Source organism: Pezoporus occidentalis, unplaced genomic scaffold, assembly GCF_034315485.1.
Source record: "Pezoporus occidentalis ecotype Australia unplaced genomic scaffold, CSIRO_AGI_Poc_V1 ctg1, whole genome shotgun sequence".
Taxonomy (NCBI): domain Eukaryota; kingdom Metazoa; phylum Chordata; class Aves; order Psittaciformes; family Psittacidae; genus Pezoporus; species Pezoporus occidentalis.
The window spans coordinates 18,051,623-18,069,377 of record NW_026912778.1 but is presented as its reverse complement, the minus strand read 5'-3'; the positions used below and the strand labels follow the sequence as shown (position 1 = coordinate 18,069,377).

General features: G+C 39.0%; 1 protein-coding gene across 5 annotated transcripts in view; it reads left to right on the top strand.

Annotated features, from left to right (window-relative positions):
- GABRB1 (gamma-aminobutyric acid type A receptor subunit beta1) overlaps positions 1 to 17,755 on the top strand; it is a 126,667-nt gene that overhangs the window by 90,338 nt on the left and 18,574 nt on the right. For all 5 annotated transcript variants that reach the window (XR_009962572.1, XR_009962568.1, XR_009962569.1 and 2 more), the window contains exon 5: positions 7,728 to 7,810. Coding sequence is in view for 2 of the 5 variants with exons in the window: in XM_062607644.1 (XP_062463628.1) it covers positions 7,728 to 7,810 (83 nt within the window). In the remaining 3 variants the exon portion in view is untranslated. The remainder of the gene's footprint in view (positions 1 to 7,727; positions 7,811 to 17,755) is intronic.

Below are 17,755 nucleotides of genomic sequence, written 5' to 3'. Positions count from 1 at the left end.
ATTGGATTCATTGTGAACCCCGTCATGTGCAGGGATAAATATAGAATCATAAAATAGTTTGGTTTGGAAGGGACCTTCAAAGGTCATCTAGTCCAACTCCCAATATCCCAGTGCCCGTTAAGCTAGTGTTTAATATACTCAGCTTTCTTTTACTGACTCAACAACTTACCTTCATATCACCAGCTGCTAGCCCAACTCAAATTTTAAAATACACTGAGCATGATAGTGTAGTGATAGATTTCAATGGAGATCACTGAATAAACTCGGAATTAACATAATGCAGACAGTGAAGGAGTGTAATGAACCCTTCCCATCAGGTTCTCACCTTGACACCTGACATGCCAGAGCCTGGCCCACCCACACCAACCAGAAATTTCTGAACCTGGGATCCTTAAAGGAAGACCACAAGTGACCTTTTCCAGCAAACACACCTTCATAATTATAAATCAAAGTAAATAAAAATAACAAATACAATAAATACAGCCTGTAAGAGGGTAAAAAGGAATGAATAGCAGATGGATAACCGGTTTCAAACTCAAAGTCAGTTCAGTCCAGCAAAAGAATATTTACACTTAAATAGATGGTAGCACAAAACTGAATCTCCTGCTGTAGTCTTTAATAGTTCATTCATCCTGGAAGTCTGAAATTGCCAGAGATAAAGATACAGCGCTGCAGCTCTTGAGCTTTGTAGCACGCATTAGTTACTTACACCTGCTCCAACTCAGCACCAAATGCCAGTGACTCAGTTTGACACCATCATAAGCTTGCTTACAAAGGCATAAATGAATCTACAATGCACAAGTCCAAGAGCTCTCCTTTTTAATTTTGCACGTCTTGCCATTGCGCATATCTAAAAGACAGCTAAGTTTTGAATTTTTTTCCAGATATTTTGTAACTATGACCACATCTCATCTGTGTACATGATCCAGTGACTCAGGCTTTTAAAAAAAATCATTACCATGCACACTAAACATGTTACAATGCACTGCGCCCACTTCTACTTGCCTTTCAAAACTTCAGGTCATGTGTAACTCAGCAGAAACACTCATAACTAGAGCTCTAAAGACCTAACAGTGCCACCATTTGTGCACAGGTGTAACAGACTAGATCAAGTATTTGGAACAGAAAACATTTCCTGGGCATACAGGAGTGAAATATCATGGATACATGTTCCTCTTTTGCAACCAGTCTTGCTTTGTACTACTGTAATTCCTGTAGAAGTGTGGACTATTTTCACCCATTTTCTAGAGTATATTAGATCACGTGAAGGACGTTAGACCTTGCTTCCCTGAGAAGCACTACCTCAAACTCACTTATTGCACATGCAGGCTACCCATATAAATGTGCTGGGTGAGTAGGAAAGAAAGGATTCGGGGAATGACAAATAGCCTGAGATGGACTACAAAGTGCTGAGGGGTAGGCCTCCACTTAAGTTAACTTGGTCACAGGTCAGAACATTAAAAATTCTGACAAAATGCCAGACCTAAGGCCCATTAGCCTGTTATCTTGTCCTCAGCAATGAATAAGGGCAGGCGTCTTGGGAAGAGCTTCAGATTATTTCTGATTTCTTGCTTTACCTTCCCTTCACCACCAAACTACCAGGTATTCTTAGGGAACTCATGATTTTTATTAAGTGAAAAAGACACCATTCACTGCATAGCTTTGTAGGCACAAAAGCAATGTAAGAAACTAGCGCCTGGGTTATGTTAAAGAATATTAATAGAAGCAAACTGAAATTGCAAGACTAGGCACATGCTTACTGTAAGCCAACATCCTCTGCATCAGACCTGGTAACTGTCTGGACATATAAAAACTCACTTGGAAATCATTCTTTCTCTCGGATGTCACACTGTGCATTAAGTCAGTGGCTCGCATTTGCCTAAGACATATTGAGCATACCCCACAGGATTAGGCTGTACTACCATGATTAACAGGAAAGATTATTTAATAATAGCATTTTGACTCTTCCAGTACTTCTGTCTGAAACAAAGCTCAAGCAGCTTACCAGCAATGGGTTGACCTTGGCAATTCACTGGTGCATAACACTGGCAATGGAATAACATGACAAAATTAATTGTGTGCTAGCACTGCCTTCATCAGTCCTTCATCATCAATATTCTCTTCAGAGGTGGTGCCATCTTTGGGGCCCAGCAGTGAGCATAATTGATGAAATGATTCATGTTAAATCAACCTGACACATTTTTCCTGTCTTCATCTTTGCGTGACTTAACCGGTCACTAACCAGTATAAGAGAGGTTGCTGGGCCCTTCTTGAGCAAGACCTGGTTCTCAGCTGCTTACAGCTTTATCTCTTTGAATGTTATATTTCTCTGTACACATCTTCTTCAACACACTTTTTATTTTTTCATGTTTATGCAACTCTGCTGTTTCTCTGAGCAACATTAAAGGGAAATGTGTGTGGTACTTGCTAACCTAAATCCACACAAAAGCTTTCCTTATAAGCTTGAGTGTTATCTCAAAATATGTAGTCCACAGCAATGACCTAGGTGTTGACAGTTTGCCTCCCTAGAGTCAAAGATATAAAAAAAGAAAAAAACACATTAAAAAGTAGCCAAAATATAACTAAATTTTACAAATAGTCAGATTATAATAATTTCCAATCTAAAAAAAAAATTGTTTTCTACTTGCTGATGTACTCATATCTAAAACTAAGTATCTACATTTTTTACTGTATCTAGCTCAGGACCCAATATTCCATTTGAGATCTGTGAAAATGTTATTTATTCACCTATTGGCCCTTCTCAATTTTACTAACACTTGTAACTTCTTTTTAATAGGATTTGATCAGATAAGCAATACACAGACTGTCAAACATAGATTTCCCAAGTACACACTACATTATATAATATACACACTACTAACTCAAATAATGCTAATGCTCAAATGTACAGCCTGTAAATCGTCTCTTTCAAGCACTACAAGTTGGGCATGTTTGCAGATTCAGAGCTGACATTTTCTGCCAGGGTCAAGCACTCAGGCTTTGCTTGGAAATTTACAGTGTTAAGATGCCTGACAAGTGTAAACCTTGTACATGGCATGGACAGAATGAAAAAAATGCCAATTAAATGCACCTTTTTTTCTGCCATCAAATGTACATTTTTTCTGCCTTCCTCTGCTCCTTCAATAACTCTCCCTAAAAGACATCCCATTAAATCTTAAACCTCAAGGTTCTTCCCAGTTCCAAAAAAATTATGCAAATTACACCAGGGATATGGGACTGGGTTCTGATGTCAAACAGTTGCTATGGGATTAAGTTCCCTGATACCACTGAAGCTAAATTAACACTGGTTTCATAAAATCAGTGGTTTAGGATATGAAAGCCTATTTCCAGTGTGTACTGGAGTTCCAGCCCTGCAGTGGTTAAGAGAAGCATGGTAATTCTTTATTTGATTTCAAGATTTTATTTTGCTTTAAAGAAAAAAAAAATAACTTCATAACTTCATAATTTCATATACATTTATAATTTATGCTCTGTTGACTGAGAGAAAAAAGAATGAACATATTAAAATTTGATACCCGTCCTCCAAATAAAGGAAACATTTCACAACAGAATTTGCATTGTTTCACTCTGATCATCTCCACATTTTGTTGTCATTGCTGTCTTAAACACTGCTTCTATTTCTACTTCAAGAATTGAGGCACAGCTTTTTGACAGCATTTTGATTAAACGCTCTCAGTACTGAACTGTAACTCCACTTCCTGCATTCATTCTGAACTTACTTTAGCTGCTCACTGAGGACTTAACCCAAAATACTCTTCAACATTCACTCCTACAAGACCTGCTGCCCTGCAGAGAAACCTCTGACAGTATTACCTAAGGAAGGCAGTTTTGTACATACCAGACATCACTGTTTTCTTTCATATAATTTATGGCTAAAAATAACTTGACTATAGAGTAAGAATACAGTATTCAGAGAGTCAGACATTAAAATGAAAGCTAAGCAGTGGATCACATAACATGAACTCCAAGCCAAATAAAATCAAAAACCAAAAACCAGTTAATTTTGCCTTTTTTGCAAATGTTATTTATCCTGCCTGTTAGCGAGGCAGACTTCACTCCATTTCCGTATGTCTGAGTACTGACATGAAGCAAATGAAGTACCATAATGATATATTTCCACCAAACTGCTTGTCTTCTTTGTAATCCCATTTTTATCATTTGTTTATATATTTTTCAGTTTTTGTAAATTATATGTTAGATTCAAAAGAATCTAAAGAATGTAAGGATCACAGGGTAAAAGGCACTGTACAGACAAAACAAATTAGCTGCAATACTGGAACTTAAAACATATTTTAAGAATGAAAAGCCTGGAAGAAGCATATCCTACTCTGAGATATAAATAGCTCTGCTTCAAGTGTCAGATTAGTCCTCCACTTAAACTTTTACAGAGCCTCATGATATTTCACCATTTCCACAAGCTACTTGCGCCCAGGGACTTTCAGGACTAATCCTCCTGAACACAGATTTATTGCAGCTTTGCCCTATCTTCAGACTATTCCATTCCCCTTCCTGCCATTACAGCCTTTGATGTATTCTGCATTTGAATGTCTTCATTTTTAAGCTTCTGGTGCATGTGCAAGCCATCAGTTATTGTCTGCACTGAGACAGTGCAGCCAGTAACAGGTTTGGGATTTTATTCTATTTATAATAAAAGACCTGATTTTGTTTTTTTAATTGAGACAGCAATCTGAGTTTAATTTATGTCCTTAAACAAGTTTTGTGGTTATCCAGAGCATTAAAAATTTTACACAGCTGAGATCTATCATGAGGGAGAAAGAAATGCTTGAAATGCAGATTTATGAACTACAGGTAATGAATGTTGATAGATCCTAGAGCACTCCTACTGCAATTACAAGCAGCTGTTTTCCAGAAAGATTAAGATTCCCAATAAAGTTTAAGTGCTTCCAGCTTTAGGAGGCACCACACTGTGTTAGTAGGTTGGTGACTCCCTCTCCTGCCTGCCTTTTCACATTCACACTAGACACAGGTCAGGCACAACTGGCTCTGGAAAAATCCTTAGGCAAATGCTGCTCATCATCCCCGCTGCCTGGGACACTGTACTGGTGCCACAGTTGTGGGTCTACAAGTGAAACAGGATCCTTTCTCCTGCTGCTGGAAACCACAAACTCCAAGCTTCTTGACAGCCACCCTCCACTGCCTGCTAGATAGTAGTCTCCAGCTGTCTTTCCCATCTCATGTTGTGCAGCTTTCATCTCTGCAAACTTCAGCTAAAACCCTGTCATTCCCCTCTTCCCTGAAAGCAACTGCTTGCTATTGCAGCAGAGAGCGACAGTAGCATTCAGCACTGCTGCTAAGAGGTTAAAAGAGTCACGAGATGGAAAGCTGCTTACTGCCACCACCTTTGACTTTCCTCAAGGTATGTAGACTGGCTTCAAAGTACAGGGACTGCCTTACAGGCCCTATAGGGAATGCAAAACAGAGCTGAGGGAAGCAGAGAACATAGATCAAGTGCTTCTGTTTTACCTTTCCTTGTAGCATAGAGACAAGGAGTGATTTAACAAGGATGAAAGATGAGAAATTACCAATCCACAAGCTAGTTAGATTCATATCACTTACTGCAACCAGAAATCAGTACTAGAGGTTTTATTATCTTTCTTCTGCATACTACAAATACTTCCAGACCTCACCCCCAGTTAGCAATGCAGTGTCTTAGTCACACATACATTCATTTTTTGTTCTTAGATTATAGTAGTGATGAGTCACACCAAACTAACCAGTGCACCAAAATCTGCACAAATTGAGAGAAGACAATACAGTTGTCAGAATTACAGGAAAAAAAAAATGTAGAATATTTAGATCTCAGGTATGCAACAATTGCATAATTTGCTGCTGCACAAATAATTTGCACTGATGTTATAAAGTGCAACAAATTACTATTTTCTATGTAGCTTATGTGGGATGTGCAAAACTGCAGAAGTCAGCAGTACAGATATGCTGGCTTTTAGGAAATAGCTGGCCACTGTAATTCCATGGTCTAAGAAACACTATATCAGCTTCTACTTCTGGATACACATGAATAAATCTGGTTGATATAGATGAACTAAATTACCATAAAGATCAACTTATTAATTGGGAACAAAACACTGCTCTATGAAACGTTCATTTAAAAGCATTTAACTGTGACTAATGTTAGTATACTGCTATGTGTGATCTTAAGGATTCCTAAGTAGCCATCTGACAAATGATTATTGCACATCTTCTCAGTAAGGTATATTTGGTACATGGCTGAATTAAATGAGGTCCTACCTCTGCTAATGCCCCTGACCTTTTCTACGACAAATGCAAAACCTGTTAAGACACATGCAAATCAGCCTAAGGAAAAGCAAAAATATACCATTTCCATGGTACTTTACAGTATTCTAGAGCAGTTTTATGGACTTGCTAGATGTTCCTTATATGCAGCTAGAGAGATGGATTTTGTAGTCTTAAGATAATCTGAAGAATGTCACAGTAATGAAGCATGTGGCATTTTTTTTTCTTTGAATTATGTCAGTTCTGTGCCAGCAAACATTATAACGCCAATACAGATGCAAGCGTGCTTGGCTTTTAGCACACCAAAAATAAAATTTCTAGATGCATTCCTGTGGCATCAATTGACATGGAACTGGAGGACCAGGACCAAATCCAGATCAAGAAAATAGGTTATTTGCCTTCCTCAGGTAGGAATTGATGGGGGGAGAGAGAGAGAGAACAATAAAATTGCAAGCTAAGTTTGCCCATTCACAGCTACAGGAGTTTTATAAGGATTTAAGAACACTTCTATCACAAAAAAAAGGCAAATGCAGGTGATAACTTACTGGTCTGAGTTTGAAAACACCACTGTGAGTGTCTTTCTTAAATGGATCTTTAAACGAATCTATAATTTGACCATTGTTCTCACATAGTCACTTAACATTTCTCCCAAGGAGTATGGGCTTAACAGCAAGTATTTGCTTAGATGCTCTGTGATTTACAATGCAACAGGAGGAGAGGCACAGACTTATAAAAAGGCTTAGGCTATGAAGAATATCTTCAGGGACTGAATATCAGCTCACATGCCCTCTAGAAGGAGCAAAGATCTGGAAGATCTCAATGCTACTCTCAATGTTCATCAAGCAACCATCATATAATATTGTATTTCACAAGTGTTTGATAGCATCCTGCCATTTTTAAGAGATAATGTACAATTATCACAGTTAATGATAAACTGTTTATGAAACCATAAAAATAATCATATATTACCAATATTTCCACAGCATGAATGAAAATGCACGTACCTATCAAACAAAATTATAACAGCAGTAGGTGACAACAAAATTAACAAAGAAAATTGTCAGCAGTCCAAGTTATAAATATTTTGCAAAACAGTTTGAATATGTCTGAATTAAGGGCATCAAAAATAAGATGTCCAAGTAGAAATTTCACTAAATGTTCTTTGAAACACTGAACACTTTAGCACATGAAGTTTTCAGTCAAAATTCTGTTCTATGGTATTTAGCATATGCCAGGATGCGTTATACTGTATATTGTGCTGTGTAAATTATTTAACCATGTTTTACAAGATATGTAAAGCCTGTGTGTCAGGAATCCATGTGCATAACCATTCTGTATTTAAACACACAGAAAAGCCACTATACAAGATTTTGCCTTTTCAAACAAGTAAAACGTGGTTTCAAATCTGATTTTTTTTCACCCTCCTCTTTCAGGATCACAACAACAGCTGCTTGCATGATGGATCTACGCAGATATCCTCTGGATGAACAAAATTGCACACTAGAAATTGAAAGTTGTAAGTTACTGGAGGGAGAGGGTTGGCCAAATGACAGCTGTGGATTGAAAGACATTCACAGTTTAGGCAAAACAGGAACAAGTTGTTCAAATACTGCGTGTCCAGTGAGCTTGCACACTGAACATACCTAATATATTTCCATAATACATAAGTCAAAATATCTTTAATTCACAATACTGGTTGATCCAAGATTGCAAGATGTCTTTCAAAATCTCTTGTCAATGAAGGGAGAAGAGTATTTCTTGATGATTAGATCAGAGGACAGCAACTGAGCACTGTCTATCTTCAGTGCACAATCACCACAGAACTTGAATTAATTGCTTCACCTCAGTGCATTTAAATCTAACATCAAGATTAACAATTACTCCACATAGTGGCGGCAGGATTGATCAAATGCTTTTACCAAACGCTTGGAGGTTATAAAAGGAAACAACTTGCTCCTTCAGCACCAAGGTCAGTGACAGCTTCGTCAGCATCTTCCATGAGCGCAGGATCAAAGTGTCATTGTCTTTATATCTTTTATAATGCTAGCATTTAGAGAAATGCCTATCTAAGTTTTTTAAAAGAATTTTGACTGTGTCATTGGTCAAACCAGCTGCTGCCACTGACCACAGAGCACTGTCTGAACAATCTGGCTAAGACTACATAAAGTCCAAGGCAAAATGATGCATCATTTTTCTAAGGATTTCCATTTTTCACATTACAACTGTTGCACTGTCAGAGGTAAGCAATATTTTCTTGTAATAATATTTCTCTCTAAAGTATGAGGTTTTAGGAAGGATTAACAGATTTCCCCAAATACAGAAGCTTGGTTCAATTTCCTGACAAGAGAGAAAAATCTTAGTATTTGAACCTCTGCTTTGATGGATAGTTTGGAGTGTTAAACAAACAGAGAACCAAGCTGATCCAGGATTAACCAAAATAATTTCCTAATACCTATGTCATCAATAAAAGTGATGTTTTCATTGTTTGTAGCATATCCCATTCAAGGAACTGAAAGTTCTCACAAGCCCAGTAAGTACAGTTTTCATTCTGCAGAAACTCATTAGATTTTGCTGTGGACTGAAAAGAGGTTAAATTCCTCATAACCCCATGGCATCAATTTTCAAAAGCATTCCATTAGTCTTCAGTTGCTTAGATTTGACAAAAACATTTTCACAGTGTCGAAACAGTGGAATATTCATGTATAAGACATTTAATAGCATTGCAACACAAATATAAAATAAACAAGTCTAAGCCAAAGCTGAAGTCACTTTGAATCTTAGAAAATGTAGCTGGGAAAAAAATCAGTTTATTTTGGAGTGCAGAGGTTTTCATCACTTGTTTATACATAAATGTAATATATCTCAAAGTATCTGTGAGGTGACGAATAGCAGGCACTGAAAAAAAAAGCTTATAGTCAGTCTAGAGCACTGATGAGACACAAGATGGGCTCTCAGCCCAATGTTTATTCTTGTTTATAATTTATACTTGATGGCAGCAGAAAGATGCCTTATTTAAAGCATACCTTCAAAATTACTTTCCATAATGAAGTATTTTGGGCTTTTGTAAGTGCACAACCAATATCAGCCTTAATATAAATCAGTGGAGCTTTAGCTTTTCACTTGGATTTTAAACTGTTTGGTAAGAAACTTGAAATGTTTTCCCCAAAAAATTATTTGCTTTTGCTCCTTTTCCTGGGATGTCATTTTTATAGTGATTTTAGAGATTGATTGCCAGGTTGAGAACAACAAACCTTCTATTTCACCAGCAAAAGATTTCAATCAAGTAAACATTCAAACAGTCACAGTAGGCTTAATAAAAATTTATTAGAGAACATTGTCTGAATAGAACCTGCCCATTTATTTCTTTAGAGATTCAAAAATAATGGAGTTTGGTTTTAAAATCCTAGTGTTTTGGCATTGCAGGCAGACTTATAGGAAAGAGAAGCAGAGAGACAGTGTCATCAAGGTTCCCTGTGAAGCACTTCAATAGCTGCAGTCCTGAGTCACCACAATAGCTTATTCTCTGTTCAACGTTCCATACGCACATGGACACCTCTGGAAGGACATACTGGTTATGCACCATGTTAAACCCCCTCAACAGATGCGGTAGCATGGCAAGCTGGGCCAAGTTGATATACATGTAATGAATACTTGTGTTAGGGCAACATGCATTAACTGTCCCTGTGCACCTGCTTTCAGTTAGCCTGTCCATATCCACATTGCTCTGAGTGATTGAAGCGCCCTGAACCCACACCCCTGTGTATGACTACATTTTCTTCTCATTCCTGAGAAGCAGAAGCATTAGGCAATTGTAACTTCCCTTTCCAGTGCTGCCCATCACACTACTGATCTCCCCAGTTACTTTCTACTAGTGCAAAACTCTCAGAGTCTCATAGTCCACCACCTCACAGGATCTACAGAGATGCTCCTTAAGCTGTGTGGCTGTCATACTCACCCTAGGGCTTTGCAGTTCCCTGATGGTTTTGGCACAAAACAGTTTTCTTGATGTTGCCTGCTGCTGCTTGGCTTATCTTATGGCTTAATCTTATTAAAATGTGCAATAGATGCATTTGGAGAATGAGTCATATCTTTTCAAAATAAAGGTGCATAACACACCTCTTAACTAACTTTTCTATCCAATCAGCAGAAGAAATTAATGTACATGCAATACTGCAGTAATCAAAATGGAAGACTTCATACTGAAGTTGCCTTCATATTGAATTCATACCTGAATTTATTTGCTGGGAGATAGTTGATTTGAAGTCTCCAGTCCAGTCATGACTAAAGCTGATCAAAGTACATGAGCATTTATCAGCTAGCAGCCCAAATAATGAAACCAGACTGACACTTCTCTGGCTCATACCTCTTTATCCATAAATGAAGCTTTGTAGGGATGAATGCTCAATGGGAATGGACTTAGTAATATCACTTAGGCCTCATCAAGATTCAAAATTAGCATCTGACAGAATAAGCAATTAAAACGCTAACACAATCAGGGATGAGAGAACACAATGTCACCCATGTAGCCAGTCGCACATCCCCAGAAGAAAATTGCTTTTCAGATCTTTTGAACACTTGCTATGAATAATTCATGTCTCAAAAGATATATATGTTGATATATTAATACTTATTAAGTCTATCCAAAGAAATCAATAAAATATTTATTCACAGTTTGCCAAGAGGTCAAAATTGGCATAGTGCAGTACTACTCATGAGTATTTAGATCAGTTCTACTAACAACTGAATGATTTTCCAAAAGGACTAATATACTAAGCTGCTACCTAGCTCTCAACAGCACGTAATCTAGCATAGACATAACAGGTCAGATCTTCAGCTAGTGAAAATTGGCATGGCTCCATTTTTGTCAATTAAGCCACCAGAACTCACACTGAGAATCTTCTATATCTGCTTTTTTATTAGTTGTTTCGAATGTTTGTTCCAAGTGCATGGCTCTTTCCTCAGCCCACCCTTTAAATTAGATCTGATCTGCAGAAACACAGTAAATTAACTCAGAAATCAAGACACACGTTCATGAGGAGTGTTCAATGCCTGTAGAAAATGCACACAACAATCTGGATTGTGAGCAAAAGACAAAGGGTGAATAATAAAACAAGTCAAAGGTCTGTATGGGCATGTAAAATATCTATCCTGCATTTAAACAGGAGTAGTTATTAAAATTATCTCCACTCTCCTGCACATGTAAATACATGGCTAGCATGGAGGTGCATACCTGCAGGTGCAATCACAAGCAGTGTGATTGTGCAATAGAAATAGCAAGCAAAAGCCAAACAGCTAAAGCAATACTGAGACACTAGACCATGACAAAGATGAATCATATGATTTTTACACCATTGTTAAACTCCCCCCCAAAAAATTAACTTTATGAGCTTTATGTTTTTCTAATCCCATGCACAAGGACACTAGGGCTGCTGGTTCCCTGAATAGCATCCTTTGGAAAGCACATTGGTTAACAGATTTTACACACGGATTCACAAGTACTATATGATGTGCCATCCTGTCTTCTTGTCTTTGAAGCCCTGTCTACTTCCTCAATGCAGTCTCGCTTATTTACCCAGGGTCAGCCTGTGGCTGGACTGTGCATGGATGTGAGCTTAGAAAGCTGCTGCAAATACAGCCCACTCTCCCTCCCCAGCTCCCCCTCAAGGTGACAGCTGCAGGATCTCCATCCCTAAGGGGTGGCAGGAAGGTGGCATCTGAGCGAGTCCTCTCCCGGTTCCCGGGTGCTTCCTCATCTCTAAATCAAGCAAGCTGGAGAGACATTTTCCCCTCCAAAAGCTCAGTTCTCCCCCATGCATCCACAACTGCACAGCCCTGTGGCAATGTCAGAGCTCACCAATACTGTAGCAAACATAACCTGGCCCTCTCTTTGAGTTCCCCAGTGTTTTTAAGGGAAACTTATTCTTACTGCAGAAGGAGCATGCTTCAAAGGAACCAGGGAGTCCCACAGGTGAATTGCTCTTAAGCTACTCAAAGAACAGATGAACATAGCACTGCTTGTGAACAGAAAAGCAGAGAGTCATCACACCTTTGAGGGATGCTGTGGAAATCAGCCAAAGAAAATCCCTGAAAATCTAAAGGGATAAGAATTGTTCCCTAATAATATTTACCAGTGAGTAATTAAGGTATTGCAAATAGCAGCAAAACAACTGTGCTACACAGGAATGGGAAAAGAGCACAAAGAATCAAACACTGCCCTGTTATCAAACTTCTCCAGCAGAGCTGCCAATGCAGAGATAATACATGCCTATACTGAGCCAGCAGATTGTTTTCATTAAAAAATTACATTTCCAGCTTTCCTGAAGCTATCTTACCTGACTGCAGCAGCTATGTATGCACTGCTGGCAACCAGAGAAATGTATACATTTAGGAGAGGGAGAGCATTTTGGCTGCACATGTTCCTTCACATGCATTTTCACAGCTTTGCTCAAAGCAGTTCGCCTTACTTCAAATTCTGCAGTGGCAAATGGGGAGACCATATCAGAGGCTTTACACCTGTTTCAATGTCTAATACCATGATAGCCACTGGAAACTTCTGTGTATAAAATCAAGGGATTTTATAACCAGAACTGCCTCATCAGCAGAGCTGGGATCTGTAACAATCCATTTCTCACAGATTAGCATATACTGGGACAGAGAAGACTTAATACTCGGCTGGAGGTTACCCAGATTGCTTGGAACTCTCACATGAGCTCTGATGGACGTCATCTTGGCAATTAAAGGTGTTAAATCCCCCAGCTGTTAGTTCTGCTGTACCAGGTAGCCTCTGGCAAGGGATACAACTGCTATGGCAATTCACAACCCAGTGCCTTGGCACAAGCTCGCTGTCCCTGGCAGCAGCTGTGGTAGGCGCTGGACCAGCATGGGTGAGATGCAGACACACATCTAATCTGATAAAGGAGCAGACAGGAAGAGGAGACGAACAGCCAGGGACAGTAGCATCAAACTGCTAGAGCTAATTCACTCGGTGCTTGTCTGTCAGAGACTTCTGACTGCACACAGCTGCCCCACTCTAGCATCCTTCATTACAAATACAAGCGCTGGTCTCACCGCATTACCTAGAAGATAAGGCGGGATACTGTTATTACTCTAATACTCTTTGTCTCTTTTAAATCACCAATATCACAATCATGGCATGATCTTGTGGACTAAGATTACACCTGGCTTTTACTCAGAGGAAAAAAAAAAATATGTTTTGACAGCACAACTCTGACAATAAATTAAGTCCCCATTTGGGGTTTCTCTTCCAGCATCCTCCAAACTTCAGTGAAATATGTTTCACTGTCGCAGGAGTCACAGGGAGGGCCAGGCTGAGCTCCACTTTGGCAAAGTTATTTACTTATTGTCAAGCTACTATGTGTTTTAAAACAGGTCTGAGCAGATTATCAGAACTGTCCCTTTGGTCTCAAAAATCTGCATCTCTATGACAACCGTAATACTGCAGCATGATTCAGAGATCAACACTGCAACACTGAACCATGCCTTAGCCTTGTCAACAGCACTCTTACAAACCACTTCACTTGTGTGGGTGAGCTGAACAAGCCAAAGGAAACCTAAACAGGGTGAGATGGGGAAAAGAGGAAGATTTAGTCAGCTACAGTACAGAAAATGGCAATTCTGCCTTGAATCCGTTGGTTTTATGTCTGTCCCTGCTTCAAATAGAAATAGACCTAACAATAAATGTATGTAATGCTTTGATGAAAGTGCAACCAACTTAAAGTGATATTACAGTGGGTCAATAAAATACTCCACTTGAACCTCCACATAGTTTGTTGCCAGAAATAACAACAACTGTGTTCATACCTAAACATTCATTATCACCTCTGTTGGCACAGAGTGGTCTGACAGAATTAGATTTGAACAGATTTATCACAGCTCCCTGCTTGAGACAAGATTGCATTGATCCATGGTATGATTGCATTTGAACTACTGAGGATGTAAGAACCTACACTTCAAACAAAAAGGGCTATTTTTTTTAGGGATGAAAAACCTGTCTTAAATCCAAGCTTTCCCAGATATCTTTTTCTTTTCCTGTCTGCAGGCACCAGATATCTAGTAATTTATTCATGCCTGGCAATAAAAATTCACTAATGATTACGACTGTGCTGGTATCTGAGGCAGCAGGAGCTTTAAGCTAGATTCACTCATGTCTTTTCCCTAAGTATCCAAACCCACTAAGAGGGCATCTTTTCTCATCCTGCTTCTTCTCACCAGGCATATCAAATTGCTTCCAGAAAGCATAATTTCTCCCCTCCCAAAGGAGCTCAGCACTCCGAGTATTCTAAAAACCAGTTGTAAGGCCCCTTCCAGATAAAACCAAAAAGGCTGGAAGGACACTCAACTCTATGCCTTTTTTTAAGAGGTACCATCTTTCTGATGCACCTAATGAAGGCAGCTCTCACCCGTCACGGTTGCTTAGGCTCTGCCACATCTGCAAATGAAGAGCTTCTCTGACTCACCCCCTGTCAGACTCCTGCTGCTCCCCTAGGAGGTATGTCAGCCATAAAGTCATGTCCCAGCATGTGCCACTTCCCACAAGCCCTGCAAACGCAGGGTGGGGGGAACCTCATTTTCTGCACTTTGTCTTGTCTCTGGTTATTACAGGGTAGCACTGGGAATAAGAGCTCTCTTCTGCTTTCAGACAATTCCTTTAACTGCTCTAAAATACATACTAAGCCTTAAAATTCTTTCAAACTTGGTGGACCATGAAGAAAGACAGCAAGGTATCTGTTCCAAAACTCAGATCACTTAGTGAGATCTTTCTGAGATCATTAACCATCTGACTGCAAAAGGCAGTAAAATTCCTGGCAGCCCATTTTGACTTAATCTACCATTTTTACCAGTTGTATGATACAAGGTTCTTAGCATTTCATCCAATGCACAGTATCCACAATTCACCAGTGTGTAGGTGGATCTCCATCCATGTCTTCTGTACTCCCATTGCTGCCTGCTCTATGACATGCACGAAATGCCTTATTTCACAAGGGCTCCACCATGGATCAAATGCCATATTCAAGCAGCTAGCTCCCACAAATCCTAGCAAAAAACAGTTAACACCAGAAAAACAGGAAGTAACTCTTTATCACAGCACACTCACAGAACAAGCAAGACACTGGAAATATCCCAGCACGTGCAGGAATGGAGATCAGCATACATAGGCTGCTGCTGTGATCCCATATACTGCCCACTGGGACAGCAAAGTGACTTCTCTCTGGACCACATATTTTGAAGTTTGAAACACACTTTAATCACTTCTAAAGCCACTCAGATAATACATTCTAGGTCACTCCATATAGCCTAAGCAGAATACACGCACTGAGCATGTAGCACTGCAGATCCACTCTCAGAAGCATCACCCCTGGAGACTCAGCAGGTACACAGCAATCTGTAGATGCACGTTAACTTCTGACATAGCTGAAATGCCATCCTTCTGAGCTGCACAGAGCATGCTGGCAGCAAAACAGGAGTGGCTTTGAAGTTACACCATGAGCATCCACAGCAGCAGATTTAAACATCACAGGGACAGAAAGACTACCACAGAGCTATAAAGCTGAGCAAGATTTCAGATACTCTGAGAGGCAGACTCACAAATAGCTTGTTGATACTGAAACTGAGAAATTAGCCAAGTATGTTTCTTTCTTTTTTCCACAACAAAATTTAAAATGTATTTTTGGCTCAGTTTAAGTCATTCCTTACGGCTCATATTTTAAGTCAGTCACTAAGCTAAAATAATTCATTCTTCACAGTACACTAGTGTTAAGCCACAGCTACTGCTCTGTTTCCACACTTTGGAAAGATTTCTTTCCACAGAAGACTACAAACCAGTTATCTGACTTTCACAATGTATTTTTATGCTGCATACAAATTTAGAAATTACTCAGATGCTGACAGTATAGTCTATATCATTTTCCCTTTTTAGTTTCAAAAAGATGGATAGCTTGTCTCTATATGGATGCATTAATTTTAATAGCAAATACTTGACACTTGAACAGAGGAAGTTAGCCAAGTCACCTATCTGGTATATCTTAAGAACTCTTCTCTTGCGTACAGAGGAATGCAGAGTTATTCTTGCCAACTTCTCATTTTAGTGCCACCTCAGTAGCCTCTGAGGTATCAATAGAGTTCAGGCTGTCCCCTGGTGACAGCAAGAGGCAGGAAAGCTGGGGCTGAGTCGCTTCCCAGCACAGCCTCACCAGGTCTCAGCCTTCAGCCTCTGACAGTCCCTAGGTGAGGGGAACAGTGAAAGGAGATGCTGGGGTTGCTCTTCAAAAACCAGGGCTCTTTTAGAGAAGAGGCTGATGTCTCTGGAAACAGCTGTGCTCTTAAATGAGTATGCATTTCTGCAGACAGAACAGCAGGAAAAATAATCTGTGCACCTGATCACATCACATTTCTGAAAGAGCTGGCATATTATCTTTTGAGAAAATGCAGCTGTCCTAGGACATTACAGCTATAAGTGCAGTTTATGTATTTTCTTGTCTCCTGACAATGTGTAGATTACTGTATAAAATGAACAAAGCCCAGAACAAATTGGAAAATTTTGGTAGTCACGAATTCACTTCAATTTCTGAGAATGAAGCCTTGCACCAAAAGCATCTGAGTTTACAGATATCATAAATCTTGAGAAATTCTCTGTTCACTGCCTATCTGCTTTAGGTCTTGATCTATACCTATAGCTCCTAGACACTGCAGTAATACAAATAACCAAAACAATGCTTCAAGTCTCAATGTGGAAAGACTTGTCTGACCTGGGACAGCATTAATATGAAGTAGAATTATTAAGGAGCCTTTCATGTCCTTATAAAAATGTAATAAATTACAAAACGGTATTTTTCAGGCAAGGTTTTTTCCCTAGTGAAATAAATTGATTCAGTAATACGTAATGATTTTGGCAAAATATTCATGCAGAAAAAGCATAATGCACGCACAATACATGTGCATTGTAAAATATATTTTCTAAAAGGAGTCAATATTTCAAAAGTCAAAATCATTGGTATTTTTGCTCAAAATTAATTTTGTTTAGAAAAACACTTTTTATTCAATTGTTCTTAATTTGGCCTAAATTAAAATGCTTGTGTAGCTCAATATAACTTTCAATCTTTCTACAGTTGTTCATGAATTGAAAATTCAGCTGCTTACATAGTCAGAACAGTGAGTGACACCACTATGAAACCTCACTCTCATTGTTTTTCTAAAAAGCCCAAGTACAGTGGCCCTGTAGTTGTCTCCATATTTACCTCTGAAAAATTTACACTCCTGAATTAAGTAATTAAATTTCTAAAAGGCAACATCTCAGACAAGGGAATATAATATTGCATAGAAGTATGAGGTGTACTTGCATAAGCCATACCAGCGTAAGAAACACATGATGTCCTGATTCATCTGCTGAGTCCTGTTGAAAGCAGAGACACTGTTGCCTTAAATGAGAGCAGGTTTTGGCCTG